The 16,856-nt window shown below is 39.2% G+C and overlaps 2 protein-coding genes across 10 annotated transcripts in view; both read left to right on the forward strand.

Moving 5' to 3' along the window:
- Positions 1 to 9,740, forward strand: part of si:ch1073-340j19.1 — a 34,427-nt gene extending 24,687 nt beyond the window's left edge. For 4 of the 7 annotated variants that reach the window (XM_087311428.1, XM_087311426.1, XM_087311422.1 and 1 more), the window contains 9 exons: positions 2,163 to 2,204; positions 2,404 to 2,442; positions 2,553 to 2,594; positions 2,794 to 2,832; positions 6,449 to 6,505; positions 6,858 to 6,905; positions 8,303 to 8,442; positions 8,522 to 8,645; positions 8,726 to 9,740. In XM_087311428.1, the coding sequence (XP_087167554.1) occupies positions 2,163 to 2,204; positions 2,404 to 2,442; positions 2,553 to 2,594; positions 2,794 to 2,832; positions 6,449 to 6,505; positions 6,858 to 6,905; positions 8,303 to 8,442; positions 8,522 to 8,645; positions 8,726 to 8,805 (611 nt within the window). In that variant the 3' untranslated portion in view covers positions 8,806 to 9,740. The remainder of the gene's footprint in view (positions 1 to 2,162; positions 2,205 to 2,403; positions 2,443 to 2,552; positions 2,595 to 2,793; positions 2,833 to 6,448; positions 6,506 to 6,857; positions 6,906 to 8,302; positions 8,443 to 8,521; positions 8,646 to 8,725) is intronic. The other 3 variants (XM_087311427.1, XM_087311423.1, XM_087311425.1) reach the window with 1 other exon arrangement.
- A 1,728-nt stretch (positions 9,741 to 11,468) lies between these two features.
- LOC100535104 (von Willebrand factor A domain-containing protein 5A) overlaps positions 11,469 to 16,856 on the forward strand; it is a 62,471-nt gene continuing 57,083 nt past the window's right edge. For all 3 annotated transcript variants that reach the window (XM_087311430.1, XM_087311432.1, XM_087311434.1), the window contains exon 1: positions 11,469 to 11,771. In XM_087311430.1, coding sequence (XP_087167556.1) covers positions 11,735 to 11,771 — 37 coding nt within the window. In that variant the 5' untranslated portion in view covers positions 11,469 to 11,734. The remainder of the gene's footprint in view (positions 11,772 to 16,856) is intronic.

Below are 16,856 nucleotides of genomic sequence, written 5' to 3' on the forward strand. Positions count from 1 at the left end.
GTGAGTCTTATTACGTCTTACAGTGTGTTGCATTAATGCATGAGTAAGGTTTGGTTCAAACCAATCAGCGCGCTCTATTGTGCAACTTCATTAATATTCATTAGTGTCACCGTGTTTACACGACAGAGACGCCACGTTGTGTTGGCAAAACAAGCGTGAAGTGTTGCTTTTATAGTTTGCTGCCATTAAGTTTTGTTTTCATTTTCTCTCTGTGAGAGCTCAGAGTCACGTGTGGATTAACAGTGTACGTGACGCTCGACAACAATAACTTACGTGTCTAAGGAGGAACATTGTTTACCTGAGAGCTGTTCTCATCTGCAAACGCTGAGATCCGGATTCGCTTGTAACGTTAGTCTCCTCTTCATAAAGATGCGGCTCTTGTTGCTGGTTATTGTCCTGTCTCTACAGATTTGGTAAGTGAGCGACCACTGCTCTTTGTTTATTCAGTTTGTTCGTATCGAACTAAGTTAATATTGCACCGAGTGCAAACATAGCATCGCATTTTGTGACCGGAATAACACACGCGGCTTTCTGACGCTACCTGCCGTGTGCATCTAAGATTCCGGGAAATGCAGAAGTTTTTTTCTCTCATTCGCCGTGCGGTATCAAACATTGCATGAAAAATACACGCTTAGAGCAGCTCCTTGAATCAAATATCGCGTTTGTCGCGAAGGGCATGAATGAATTCCCTGAATGAAAGAGCCAAACTGCAGTTAAAGTCCAACATTTAATAATTTGCCAAATAATTCGACTACAGATGTCCATGTAGGTTAAACACCATCACTTTCTCATGTGTGTGTATTTTGACTGAAACTCGCGTGTGCCCAAATAGACACTCCCACACCATCCCACTTTAGTTCCTCTGACACTCCCCCCTAAACAGAGCTGGACACGCCCACTTTTCTGACTTTTTCCAAAGTAGAGGTGTGAAAACACCCTGCTGAAACGAGGGGGTTTCATGGCCCTTTAAAGTATAATCTGTTTCTTATCCAAGGCTGAGTGTACTCTCAGCCGTCTTTATCAAAACTGGTTAAAAACCGGTATCATCTACATTCAGGCAGTTATAATTCCTTACTACACAAAGTCTATCTAGAATAAAAAGTAGAATCACTTTAAAAGAATTAACAGTAAAAATAGCAAAATCACTTTAGACATTTTAGACAATATTAACTCGTAGAAATAACAATAGAAACAGTTGCTTCCAGTCCTCAGCCCTCAGTTCCACTCAAGGTCTCCGTGACCTCTAGATTGGTTGCTTCTGAAAATAGTTATAAAGAGACTGGCAAATGCACTGAACATTCTTATACTAAGCAATGTTTTAACTTATTCATTATTTAAAATCAATTCACAGTTAAATACTGAGAAACAGGATGATGAAAAGGATAAACGTTGGTCCATGATGAGACGGATTGGAGAGCAGAAATCCGAATCTTTCAATGGCATGATAATCGTCCCCGAACCAAACCGTGAGACCAGTGTAGATTTACACTCGTTTCAATTATAGACCTTTTTCTTGGCTGCTGCATGGAGGCCGCCACAGTAACCAGCGTCTACCGGTAGAATGTTTAGAACTTCCGTTTACAGCGTTTACAACAGGTAATTTGTGATCTGAAAGTGGGTTTCAATATAGTTTTGAGTGGATTACGGAGTGTTTTTGTGACACACAACTTTGAAAGGTGTGTGTTAAAGCTGTTATAATCTGTCAGATCTGTGTTTCAAGCGCGAGAGAAAAACGTTATCGTAAGCCATGTTACTTTTCATTCTGCTTAATCGCGTGCCCAAAAAAAAGATATTTAAAATAAACAAAACAATACGAGTCTTTTGACTGCTTTCTTTAATAACTACATAACACAATACTTGCACTTTAACTTTCAGTACTTGAATACTAACGTTTGAAATAAACTACTTGCAACACTCAAGTACAAAAAATGTTGAATACTTGAGTACTTCCACTTAAGTACAGTGCTTAAAGAGAATTTCAACTTCTACTCAAGTCACTTTTTGATAGAGCACTTGTACTTTTACTTAAGTCTGGATTTCTAGTACTTTACACATCTCTGGTGAAATATGAATTGTTTGTTTGTTTTTCTTGTGAATGTGTCACGTCTTGGCTGTTTCCCCATTTATAAATCGGTTTTGACTGTTGGCTTTTCTGCTTGCAGCAGAGAGAAGGGAAAAACGCTGCTATCGTTTAGCACCGCCAGGTAAGTTCACCTTAGTGTGATAGTTTTATCGAATATGAGGATTGTTTTCAGGATGTGAAAATATGTGTGAAATATGAATCGTCTTCCTACCAGTTCCTCTATTTAACACTTGGTTTGTTTTTCTTGTGAATGTATCATGTCTTGTCTGTTTCCCCATTTATAAATCGGTTTTGACTGTTGGCTTTTCTGCTTGCAACAGAGAGAAGGGAAAAACTCTGCTATCGTTCAGCACCGCCAGGTAAGTTCACCTTAGTGTGATAGTTTTGTTTAATATAATGATTGTTTTCATGGTGTGAAAGGGCTCCTGCAGAAGGGGTGGATGTAAGTTGATCTGATGTTCGTTCGCAGATGATAGAATGAGAGAACACTGCAATTTTGCATCGCGGCGAGGTAAGTTCACCTTAGTGTGATAGTTTTATCGAATATGAGGATTGTTTTCAGGATGTGAAAATATGTGTGAAATATGAATCGTCTTCCTACCAGTTCCTCTATTTAACACTTGGTTTGTTTTTCTTGTGAATGTGTCATGTCTTGGCTGTTTCCCCATTTATAAATCGGTTTTGACTGTTGGCTTTTCTGCTTGCAACAGAGAGAAGGGAAAAACTCTGCTATCGTTCAGCACCGCCAGGTAAGTTCACCTTAGTGTGATAGTTTTGTTTAATATAATGATTGTTTTCATGGTGTGAAAGGGCTCCTGCAGAAGGGGTGGATGTAAGTTGATCTGATGTTCGTTCTGTTCATTTGTAAGAGTGTGAAATATATATTGTCTGTATAGGCCTATTCAGTTGCAAATGTTTCCTGGTTGTAATTGTTTCTGCTAACGCTCTGTAAGTTATGTAAGCGGAGCATTTTAACTTCATCAGTGTTTAATATGGGTATATGCACACTGTAAAAAATAATTCCTTAAAATTTACTGTAAAAAAACCGGCAGCTGTGGTTGCCAGTACTTTACCGTTAAAAACACGGTACAAACCGTAAAAGTAATTTTTAATTTTTACATTAAATTACTGTATTTTATTAATTTGTAGAGGTAAAATGTCTTTATTTTGAATGATCAACATTTACACATCTTTTGTTACAGAGTTAGACACGTTAGCACACCCACATGCAGGTGGTGATGAGGAAGTTACATAATGAGCTAATGCTTATCACAATCAACTTTTCGCACAAGCAATTAAGGGTATCAGCATATAGAAGATGCTCAGTGTCATTCACACAGCTACTAAACACCAGTATGGTAACACACATACAATTAAATTCATGAAATAAACATTGTTTATCAACATTAGATGTAACATAAATCTATCATGTACATAACTGATGGGGAAACAACGAAAAAGATCCATATTAATGTCAACAAAATACATTAAAAGTTATGTGCCATGCAGGGAATTCTGGGAAAGTCAGTTTACAGTTATTCGGCGTATATATTAAGAAAACATACCGTTAACCAGGTTACAGATTTGTACTGTAGCATTTTTACAGTTTTTTACCATTGAAATCATGGCCATTTTTCACAGTGTATAATATGAATGTCTTTGCGAGTCAGCTGTGAGTCTCATCGTTCCAGTAAACACACACCAACATAGTGGTAATTTTCTTTAACGAGGCTCTCTAAGTGGTCAAGAAGACAATTTCTTACCCAAAGTGTCTTTTAAGGTTTATTCTTTGCAAAGAAGGTCGCAATCATACAGCAACGACAGTTTCTGCAGAGTGAGACACTGAAAACAGACTTTAAAGGGCCATGAAACCCTCTCGTTTCAGCAGGGTGTTTTCACACCTCTACTTTGGAAAAAGTCAGAAAAGTGGGCGTGTCCAGCTCTGTTTAGGGGGGAGTGTCGGAGGAAGAAAAGAGGCTTGGTGTGAGAGTGTCTATTTGGGTGCGCTGACTTTCCGAGTCAAAACACACACCCACACAGGGGACAATGTGACTGTGTTTACATGGACATCTGTAGTCGAATTATTTGCCAAATTATTAAATGTTGGACTTTAACTGCAGTTTGGCTCTTTCATTCAGGGAATTCATTCATGCCCCTCCCGACAAACGTGATATTTGATTCGAGGAGCTGCTCTAAGCGTGTATTTTTCATGCAATGTTTGATACCGCACGGCGAATGAGAGAAAAAAAAACTCAGCATTTCCCGGAAACTTAGATGCACACGGCAGGTACCGTCAGAAAGCCGCGTGTGTTATTCCGGTCACAAAATCCAACACGAGGTTATAGTTTGGTTGTAACTGTTAGTGCTAACTTGTTTACACTCGTTGCAATAGTTTGTTTGATACGAATAAAATACGAACTGAATAAACAAAGAGCACTGGTCGCTCACTACCAAATCTGTAGAGACAGGACAAAAGCGAATCTGGATCTCAGCGTTTGCAGATGAGAACAGCTCTCAGGTAAACAATAATCCTCCTTGGACACATAAGTTATTGTTGTCGAGCGTCGCGTACACTGTTAATCCACACGTGAGTCTGAGCTCTCACAGAGAGAAAATGAAAACGAAACTTAACTGCAGCAAACTATAAAAGCAACACTTCACGCTTGTTTTGCCAACACAACGTGGCGTCTTAGTCGTCTAAACACTGTGACAGTAATGAATATTAATGAAGTTGCACAATAGAGCGCGCTGATTGGTTTGAACCAAGCCTTACTCATGCATTACGCATACGAATTTGCTTGAAATAACGCAAAAACAACCAATTTACACTTTTTAGTGAAATATAGGTGTCCTAATAGTGTTTTTAGCAGTGTGGGACACATATACGACTGTCAACAGCTAAAAAAAATGTGTTTTGGTGTTTCGTGACCCTTTAAGACTTTTTTAGACTTTTACTGTCTTTATTGTCCACAAGTGGAAATTTATCTTTGGCTTCACCACACAACCACATCAGCGTTCACATTACACACGTCACAGAAAAAAAATTCAACACGCATACATTCAACGTCGTCACATATATTAATATAATTAAACTCAATTTAAAACCCTATACATAATTAGAACTCAGTATTTTAAAAAAAAGTGTGCTCTCTCTTATATCTGGTTTCTCTCTTGTACTGCTTATGAGGTCACTTCTAATCATGCTATACCATGTAATGTAATGTAACGTAAACCATGTTTACGTTAACTGTCTCTCCGCTCTGACCCATGCCCCTTACAAACCATACCATGTTTGCAACAGGTGTTTCAACCGTTCTGTCCCATGCCCCTTTCACACCATATAGCAAACAGCCTTTCATGATAAAAGCATAGGATGGAGGACAAAGAACAGAGTAGTCACACAGAGTAAAGTTAAGCAAAATAGAAAATGCATATACAACTGAAAATTGAATATAAATGAATTTCAATTACAGTTATTAAAACTATCATGATTGGAAATGTGTTGAAAAAGTGTTCTCTCCGTAAAAAATAAACAGGGGCTAATAATTCAGGGGGGCTAATAATTCTGACTTCAACTGTATATAAATATATATATTTATATATATTTTTGTTGAGGGTGTGACCAATCAAAGAGGTGTAAGAGAACTAGACAAGGATCAGAAAGCGAGCTGGATATTTATATTTGTTTATATTATTTGCTAAATGCTCGTTTTGTTTAAAGGTACAGTTTTTATTTCTGACTGTATTAAATGACAAAATTGTATTGCAAATAATAAATAAATATAAATATATTCATACATTTTAAGAACTGCTGCTGTGAAGAAAATATAAAACTGGGTATGGAAAGCACCGTCAATGCACCGTGATGCACCGAGATATCGAATTGAAACGAATCGATGGCATGATAATCGGAACCGAAGCTAACCATGAGACTAGTGTAGGTTCACAGCTCTAATATATATATATATATATATATATATATATATATATATATATATATATTAGAGCTGTGAACCTACACTAGCCTACACTAAAAATGGATGCATTCAAAGCCTCTCAATGAAAGACTGTAAATGATTTAAATGCACTCGAAAGGTCCTTTCTCCTGAGCTGAGTCTGTGTGTCAATATTGAGACTTCATGTATTCAGATTCACATCTCTTTCTTTTAAGTGTAATATGGTAGAAGTACACTACTACAGTATGTGATTATATACATATTCAGTAATTTACTAAAATGTTTTTTCTACATGATGAAATATGCTGAAATGCAGTCTAGTTAATTCAAAGTAGTGTTTGTTGCTTCTTTTTTCTGTTTTTGCTTGTTTTCCAAATCTGAATCTGCCCTAATCTGGTTTCTCTTGCAGCAGATTGGTTGAGTTTTGATTGTGTTGATGATGAAGTGGAAACACAGGGATCAGAAGGTCAGTCGACTACACGGTTATAGAAACTATGACAGCTTCACTGTTGGGACTTTAAATGCTTCAGCACACAGGTGTTGAGTTGACTTCATCAGTCAGGGTGTCAATATTGAGACTTCATGTATTCAGAATCACATAGGATCTCTCTCTTTTGAGTACAATAGGGTAAAAGTACACTACAGTATGTGGTTATATACACATTTAGTTGATTCCTATCTGAAAATTTTTTTTCTACATGATGAAATATGCTGAAATGCAGTCTAGTTAATTCAAAGTAGAGTTTGTTGGTTCTTTTGTCTGTTTTTTCTTATTTTCCAAATCTAAATCTGTCCTGATCTGGTTTCTCTTGCTGTAGATTGTGTTGCTGAAAAGTCTGTCTGTAACCGTCTCCCACTGAGAAAAGGTAAATTCTTTAAATGGACAAAGTCGTCCTTTTAAATGACAGGGTAAAATATTCACAGATTCGGCAGGATGTCTTCTTTTCCTTTTATGCCACTCAACCTGTTTTATCAGATAAATTCATCATATCACAAATGAATTATCAAGGATTTAATATTACTCTAGCTTGCTGAAACGTTTCCCTTTGGTGAAAGGAATCTTTCCATGCTAATATTGACTCAATATGAACACAATATGACCTCAGCACATTGTAGATGTATGTCTACTTGGGGTAAAAATCAAATTCAGGTTCGTTAAAAGATGTTGAAAAAGCACAGATATTGATCATATGTCACACTGAACACACAGAATTTGTCAGGGATCTGGACCCAAAAATAAATCAATCAATCAATCAAAATAAAAAAAAATATATATAAAACTTCACCAATAAACTTCTAAATTAAAACAAAACAGAAAAGGAGTATAATTGCAAGCTAAGACAAGGATGCTGAAAGGAAGGAAGGAATAATTAGAGAAATTATTGGCGTACAGGAACAAATACAGAGCACAAAACAAACCAGCAAAAGCATGAGGGAAGAGAGCACAATATAAACGGAGGGAAACACACAAGGACCAGGTGGAGACACTTATACTAACATGGACTAGATGAGGGGTAAACAAGCGGGAGTGGTAAAGAAGAAAGGGATGGAGGAGCACATAGCAGACAAAAACAAACACTGAGGCCGTGTCCACACATACACAGGCATGTTTATAAATATTTGTAATTTTTAAATGAAATATCTGTCCACATTAAAACTCCAAAACGCACTGTGATGTATGTTAAGGGAACACCGAACCAACAGGAAGCGATAATCACACCAGATGGGAAGTTTAGTATTTTTGTGAGTGAATTGCATAGTCAATGCAAATATGAGAACAGAGATGGATTACTGTCCCGCGATGCAAGTGACTGAATATGAGACGCGTTTGCTGCAAACATGCAGAATTGACCTCATTCATGTTTTTCACGTTTGGTGTGAACTTAACAGTGTTGGCCAATCAGAAATGAGAAAACAGCGCACAGGCTGACGTCATGAGGCAAAAACTCTGACTGTAGTGTCCACACAATTATACTGTGCTCAGAGTTTCTGAAAATCTTCTCCCTGGCTGGAGTTTCCAGAAAGTCTCAGTCACTCGATTCTCTGTTTTCAGGTGGACAAACAGCAAAACCATGTAGACCAATTTTGGTTTTAAAAATACCCGTATACTTGTGGAAATATAAAAACAAAGACAACACAGACATGGTAGACAAGGCAGAGCCCTGACAGAATTTAAATCTAACGTCAGCGGGGCAAACGTTGACAGTGAATTCCAGTGAGTTTTCTTGTCTTCATGTTAGTTTGTGTTTGTGTGGATGTTCAGCTGCACCTGAGCTCCAGCAGGACCTGTTACTCCCGCTGGTTTCCCTCCAGAAGGCCTCGGGCTGCTGGGAACTGGACGCCGCATTGGCTGCTGTGTTGGGGAAGACAGAGGATGAGCTGACCAATCAGAAACCAGCACAGGTGAGACATGTGACAAAACAACAACAACCCAGTGCTGATGGTGTTCAGGGTCCAGCTTCAGATGATGGTTTGTGCACAGGTGGATGGGTCAGTGTGGGCCACTCTCCTGGCTCTGATCTGGTTGTACAGCTGGAGAAAAGAGCAGCAGGTGGAGTGGCAGTTTGTGGCCCAGAAGGCAGCGGCGTGGATCACCTCTGAGAAAGGTCAGATCTCCATTCTAGAGCACATTCATTCAGAGATGATGGAGAAAATCATGTTAAAATCGTGTGTGTGTGTGTTTCAGTGGGCGATCTGTCTCAGTGTGTGTGTGTGGGTAATGTCCTGCTCGGATGTCAGGTCACCAAAGACTCTCTGGGGATCTGAAGATATCAGAAGACCAAAGAACAGACGCCATTACATTTATAGTTAATCTCTTACTTGCTTCAGAAACATTTAATCTGTGATTTTTATTTGCTCAAATCAACACCAAATCCTAAATGAACCTGACCTCCACCATCATTAGATGAAAACTCTCCAACCTGTTTCTACACAACAGCTATGTATCTTCATTTCTCGGTTCATCTATTGAATATTAAAAGACAGTTTATTAGAATTAATGACTTATTTTACAAAAAGACAATCATTTTGAGGAATAAAAAAGAGCTTCGGCCTCAGATAAGCTCATGAAACTGATGCTACAATAACAAACCTAATAACAGACCCGTTCACACCAAGCATGATACTGACCGTTAAGCCCTCTTTTATACGATTATTTAAAGATAATGACTATCTAACAATTGCTTATACCATGGAAAATAATGATTAATACACAACTCCAGGCCAACAAATTGAAGTATAAGAATAAAAGTAGCTCAGTTATCCAGATTCAGCATCTTTGTGTTTCCTCATGTTGTTTTTATTCCACTAAACTGACGACTACAGGAAAAGCCGAGACCAGCACATTTGGCGTCGTCCTTTATTATTAGGAAAATTGCTAAGCATGCTCCTGAACATATGATTTAATTAGGTTATACACCTGTGTCTATGAATGACCTGTGCTCTGTTTCTACAAACCTGTTTCTGAACACTGTTTCTGAGCACGGTCCCAGTAGTGGATCTTTATCTATGCATGAGCAGTATATAAAGCTGAAATATACGAGCTGCGCACTTTCTGACTTCTACATACTGAATGTCTTGGGCTCTTTATTCTCAACTGAGTATAAAGTAAAGGATTTTGTTTCTGTTATTTGTATCTTTGTTTATTTTACTTTTTCACTGGATTTTATTCTATTAATTAAACGTGTATTTTAATAACTTTCCTCACTGGAGTGGACATTGAATTCATTTTCCAGAAACTCATCAAGATACCTTGTGTGGTAAAGAGGCCTAAATTTAGATATCACGCCACATCAACGCGAGGCAGTCAGGAAGCGTGTTCGCTAACGGTTTGCAGACGACAAGAAATGTACAACTACGTTTGTTAGAAAGTGTCTTATACAGGAATGCTATCCTGGCTCTATTAAACAAACAAAAAAATTTCCAACCTTTTAATAAGAATTTAGTTTAAAAAAATGAAATGCAATTATTTGCCATTTCCTCTTCCTCCATAATACAAAGATCTACATTTTAAAATGATGTATGTTTACCCTGCAAAGGAGTTTCTGAGAAAAAGATTGTGATGTTTGCCAATTCTGCAGTAGTGAAACTGTTGAACATCCATTTCTTCATTGTATTTTGGTTAATCCTTTCTGGTCTGATGTGGACAACTGGATAAAACAATATGTTTTAAGGTTTCCTTCCATTTGTTGGGACATTGTGAAATTTGGAGTACATTTGGACAGCAAAGAAGATGACTTAACTGTAGACTGTTTACTCATTTTACTTAAATTCCTCATCCATGAATGCAATATTTTAAATAACGGCTCCTCAATTGTTTGTTTAAAAAGGAGTTTTCCACCTGTTTAGAAGCTTTAATAATTAATAATGAAGGATGAGAAGAGCTAAACAATTGTAGGATTTGTTTCTAGAATATGGCTTTATTTAACCCCTTACTGAGTGTCTGTTTGATGTCTGCACAGTGTGTTGTTGTTTTATGTTAAATTATTTTCTTTTCTATTTTCATCTAATTTCATGGTATTTTTCTGTATTTTTCTGACCTTAAAAATGACAAGGACCAACATAACTGTAGGCCAACGCGCAGGGCTTAGTTTGTGCTGAATTTAGGAAATCTGTTGAGTCATCATGATGCTTTCTGTTGAAAATACCAAATAAGTTGTTTTCCTAAAAGATATGATTCAATTTTTAAGAATATATCATTGCAAATGGTTAACCTAGTGAAGGAACAAATAAAATATTCAACGATAAATCCCAAAATAATTGATCTGAAGATAGAAAATTAAAACTTAAGGATATAAAGATATCTTATATAATGAATAATTTTATGTCATTATTAAAATTCTATATTCATAAATGTCATTTTTTTAATTCCCCCAAGACTAGTGGTGTTTAAAGAAGATCTTGTGATGCATTTGAAGACATTAAGAGAGACGAAAAGACAAAAAGCAAGATATTTATATTGATCATTAGAGGATTTTGGTTTCATATTTTGAGAACTTCTACTCCCCTGCTACTTAAGTTTCTGTAGCATTTATTTTTTGTTCATTTTTGTTATTTATTCATAGATGTTGTATTATTAACGAGGATGGAAAGATTGTGAATGTATGCAATTTGATTGTTTTCTCAGTCTTTTCTGTAATTCTAAAAAGTATTAATGCCTTTCTGTTACTGTTCAAGCATTAAGAAAAAAAGAAAAAAGGAGGAAAAAAAAGCTTAATTTGTCCCGGAACACTCCGGATGCGGCACCTGATCTGAAATCTTATCAGGTGTTACACCATATTCTAACAGCTGCACCTCATTTTACCGATCCCCCTCCTCAACCGCCCTCCTCCCCCGTCCCCCGTCCGCTGTTCACTTTCTGTTTTCTACTACTTTGGCATTGCAAGAAAGCATTGCCAACACTTATGTCCATTTTCGCTTTCCGTACATCCAGTTGTGTTGTTCTTCGTAAGGGGAGAACTGGATATTCCAGAAGGAAACAGAATCGACTGCTACAACGGTTTTCTGGTGCAGAAGAGATTTGACGACTTCAGCTCATCTCCTGCCTGAATATTAGTTTCATCTGAAACTCTTTGGAACACTGGTTTACTCATTAAATAAGTCGCTCTGTAAAGATTTGAGTCAGATTAAAAGCAATATTTTGAGTTCAAATCATTTTAAGTAGGTCAAGCTCGTCAGTTCCTCAAACAGCGTGAGAATGAACTGCGGTCTTCTGAGTGGGTTGAATGAGCCAGGTAAGAATTCACAAACTTTCTTTACTGTTTTCGGCTTTTAAATAAAGTAATCTCTAACTCTTTGATACGTGTTTAGATTAGTACACACCGGGACTAGGGTTGCCACCCGTCCCGTTAAATACGGAATCGTCCCGTTTTGAAGCTATACGGGGCGGGTTTTGGTTTTGTCATCATTCCTGGAAAGCAGCTTATATGCAAATCATTCCACACGCATTTTATGTAGATGCCTCATTTCCTACTTTTGATTGGGTAATACTTGACGTCATCGTAAGTTTGATTGGTCTTTGTCCTGTGAGGAGGGCGGGTCTGTCAAGTCTTTACAGAGAGTAACGGTAGATGCTTCTTCAGGTAAACCCCCCAGGTAAATTGATATCAACCAAACTGCACGATTTGTCAGAGAGCGTTTTCTGTGGCTCTTGCGGGTATGGCAGACGTGCGTCCACGAGCCTCCGTAGAGCAGTACTCCCGCAATGACAGAGCTCACAAAAATCAAAGCACAGTCAGACAGTTCTTACTGCAGTAGTGGTTCAATCTTCAACTGGCTGGCAGGAGCTTTCAGTGGCGGGTCACGTGACCTGGCAAGTAATACCAAAGCGTTCGACATAATTTTTGTTGTTAATTCCATTGTATACTGTTTTATGTATAACTCTGTACACCCTTGTTTGATCATAAAAAAAAAAAAAAACTGTCGGGAAGCATGACCTGCCATAGATATATACATTAGATGCCGCCTACCCTGCTGTTGTCTATTGGAAGTAATGCGTTAATAGAGCCGCCATTTTGGAACAGGGTAGCGCTCCTTTGAAATGAATGCGGGACCAAAGTAGTGGAGGACTTTGGCCATCCAAAGCCAGAGAAATACACATACACACATATATCTATGATCGGGAGTTTCCTGGATGTTAGTATGTAATTTATTATTATTTTTTTTATTTACGAAAATTATAATTTTACATAACTTTTCTACATTGATAGAAGTTTTAAGGAGTTTCTTAGTTCCTTTTTGTCAGGAATGCCAATGCAGTCAATGCAGAAATACGAGAAAAATTCTCTCCTAGTTCACGTGTCTGCCGTCAGAAATAGTGTGTTTGTGGAAGGAAAATAGTTTTAATCTATTTTACCTGCTGACAGGCTGTCAGCACAAACACACTATTTCTGACGGCAGACACATGAACTAGGAGAACGTTTTTCTCGTATTTCTGCATTGACTGCATTGGCATTCCTGACAAAAAGCTTGTGTGTGTGTTCGGAAATGTACTATCCACTTTCCCTGTTAAATTTGATCTAATCCGTGTTCTGAAACACACCTCCTCTCCTGCTTTCACTTCTCAAACCGACGGCTAGGGAGCGATTAGTTTGTTAATCAATCTCCGTTATGATCTTGTCCTGGGAGCACTGTACCAATGTGGCGGCGCTATTGACGCATGCTCAGGGTCCCTATGCGATATCTAGTGTATATATCTATGAGCAGACTCAATTGCAGGGGGGGCCCGATTTCTCATGACACCGCAGTTGACAACTGGCAGGTGGGGTCACGTGATCTACCAGAGCCTGGTTGGTGGCCATTAACAACTGGCTGGTGGGTCTGGTGTGCTACCAGTGACTGGTTGGTGGCCATTGACAACTGGCTGGTGGGTCAGGTGTGCTACCAGTGACTGGTTGGTGGCCATTGACAAGTGGCTGGTGGGTCAGGTGTGCTACCAGTGACTGGTTGGTGGCCATTAACAACTGGCTGGTCGGTCAGGTGTGCTACCAGTGACAGGTTGGTAGCAGTTAGCAACTGGCTAGTGGTTCAGGTATCATGCCAGTGACTGGTTGGTGGCAGTTAGCTACTGGCTGGTGGGTCAGGTGTCCTACCAGTGGCTACTTGGTAGTAGTTGGTAACGGGCAGGTCATATGACCTTTAATTGAATTAAATGTTTTTAATAATAAATAATATGATCACTTTTACAGGTTTATTCTTCATCATGGGACACTTTCAGAATGTTTATCACAAATAAAGTGTCCTCAAATCTACAAAATATGGAAAGGTCTGAGTTCCCTGCAGAAAAATTTAGCTTAAACCAGCCAAGGCTGGTTGGCTGGTTTTGGCTGGTTGACCAGGCTGGTTTTAGAGGGGTTTTGGCCATTTCCAGGCTGGTTTCTAGCCATTTCCAGCCTGGTCTTAGCTGGTCAGGCATGGAAAATGTCCAGCTAAAACCAACTTGGCCAGCCTGGTTTAGGCTGGACATAGCTGGTTTTGGCTGGGCTCACAGCCTGGCTAAGCTGGTCAAGCTGGTTTTAGCTGGTCATCTCCCAGCCTGACCAGCTAAGACCAGGCTGGAAATGGCTCGGAACCAGCCTGGAAATGGCCAAAACCCCTCTAAAACCAGCCAACCAGCCTAGGCTGGTTTAAGCTGTTTTTTTCAGCAGGGTTTCCTTCGGTTTAATTTCTCTGAAAATAATAAAATTGACCTTTTCATTTAGACATTGGGCACTTTAAACAGGTTAATCACAGATACAGCGCTCAAATAGCTGTCAAAACAACTGGCTGGTACTAATGCCTACCCAAGCAGCTCAGTCAAGCTGTGCTTAAGCGTTTTGAGTGTGACGTCTAATTAGCACTCTCTTTCTGGGGAATCAAATTATTAATTTATGAAATGTATATTCTTTATGGTACTCTGGTTTACATACCTTATGTTTGTCGCAAATGTATTTCAAAAAAGCAGCTTTATACATTGATTTACCATCATGAATATACTCTTCTGGACCCTTTCTATTACACACTGTGTTTATTAGTCAGGCTAATTCCAGATACCGTGCTTAAATATAACCACGATTACAGCTGGCTGGTCATGCCTCCCCCAGCAGCTCCACCTGCCACTCGCTGATTATTCCTCCCCCTGTAAGCGCGATCACATTCGGAGTCTGGCGCTTGTCCTTCGGATGCCTTTCAAGAGAAGGGCTGTTTGAGAATTATCTATGTGAGGTGCATGGGAACTGTAAACTAGTTTGTGGAAAAATTGAATTCCAACCAAATAGCCTTTGATAGAAATGATCTGGAGTTTTTTGATAATTGTGAGGTAGGATATGTAAGAGGTGTGTAAGAGGTGAGTATCAATGGTAAGTAGGGAAAAATCGAGAAACAGTATATTAAAACATGCGTGGATTGTTTTTAAGCTTTTTCATGCTATTAAATATGACTGTAGGGTTCTAGGCACCACTGCTTGGAGGATAAAGTCGAGGGAGGCTCCATGCAGATTTTTTAAAGGATGATCTATTGAAATATCTGCTCAGAAAAAAGGAGGGACTTGAATTGGAAACTGATCCACCTCTGGTGCCAAGTGTCTGAATTTTTTGAAGTCAAAATCAGTGAAAATGCAGTGAACGGTTGCTTCATTGTCACAGTGAATTATAATGCAGGAAGCGGACCATTCTTTTCCTCATAGGGATGCAGCAACGACTAGTGGATAAAGCTCAAATAGCACCAATGATTTTAGTGGTTGCGGCAGGTCTAACAGCTGGGGCGGCCAGGTGGACGCGAACCAGCGTCCTTGATAATAACCTCTGAATCCGATTGACGGGGCAGCATCAGTGATTAAGTTAAAGTCTGCTGGGGAGCATTAAGTCGCTGTAAAAGAAGGGAGAGACCGTTTCATTGTTTGAGGAATAATATCCATAAACAAAGTTCATTTTGGCTACTGTCGTCGATAAATATTTGATCCTCTAGACCGTGAGCTGAGGACACGAGAAATAAGAGATGAGAAATAAACGAGCGGCCTTGGGGAATTATGCGCATTGCGAAATTCAAATGGCCGAGAATTGATAATAGCTCGCCCTTAGAACAGGTTGGGTTGTCTAATAAGTAGGAAGCTACCAGGATTGTTCGATCAATTTTCTTTTTGGTTGGGACGCTTGGAATTTGTTGGAGTCTAATTTAATGCCTAAGAATTCGATTGAAGTGCTTGGACCGGCGTTTTTTTTCTTCGGATACTGTCAAAAGGTGCGTGGCTGGGATAGCGTTGGGTGGTGAGATAATTATGGAAATCATCTAGTAGGTGGATTAGGTGTGGGATTTCGTAGTGTATTTGCTTCCGACAGGGTGTCAAAAATCTTTGGACTACTTCTGCAACTGAAATTTACGAGGACTGAAAATTATTATTTTTTTCACCAAAGAATGCCGAAAAGGTGCCAGAAGTCCGGGAGGATGTTATGTCAACTTTAGCCATCCAAGCGCTGCGACCCGCGATTTTATTTAGTGAAATAGCTTTGTCCATGTTGTGATAGTTTATTGCGAATTCTTCAAGAGGGATGAGGCTGTTGAAACTAGGAAATAGAGAGTTATGCGGGAAGGAAAGGTAGACTTTTAGCCATTTTTTATCTGAGAATTTCCTAGTGGCTACCCCGATAGGACTGACGTAATAAACGCTGAAAGGTGGTGCCGAGAAAGGGCCAATCATGACATTTTTGTCTACTTCTTTTTTGATTAAAATATCAACGACGTCAGGTTCGGCGAGATCGGACTGAAGATTTGGACAAATAAGGCTAAAGGAGGGGAGGCTAATGACGCCTGGATGGAAACCTGAAGACAGACCCGCTGATAGAAATTCTGTGAATTTGGGATCGGGATGTTGGAACAATTCCGATCTTAGGCGAGAAACATAGAGTCGATAGGTACTTTCTAGCATTTTTATTTACAGATTTTTTCCCTGGACATATTGTGCAGTTGTGGCCACCGTCACAGAATTTGCAAACATGCAAGAAAGGACATTTCTGTCTCCAGCACCTGCCGCTGTTGAAGCCGGTGCAGGGGCTGGCAGAGGCTGGGACAGAAGAGTGATGATCAGAAAATAGGGGCGGAATATTTGGGTTTAAAGGGATGTAACTGGTAGATCTGGGCTGGTTCTGTGAGGGGAGGAGGGATGGGATTTATGAATGGGCATGATTCGGTGGGGTGGGTGGTGGATTGGCAGACGGCGCAAGATATACTGCGGCAATCGAGAAAGACTTTATTATGGAGTTTGGTGTCTATGGCTCCCCAGAATGGGGTCTGGTTCCATTGTGAAATGTGAATGGCGCATTTAGCAGAAAAATGTCGGTGGTAAG

The sequence above is a fragment of the Danio rerio genome, chromosome 25, assembly GCF_052040795.2.
Source record: "Danio rerio strain M-AB ecotype USA chromosome 25, GRCz13ab, whole genome shotgun sequence".
In the NCBI taxonomy this organism is placed as follows: Eukaryota; Metazoa; Chordata; class Actinopteri; order Cypriniformes; family Danionidae; genus Danio; species Danio rerio.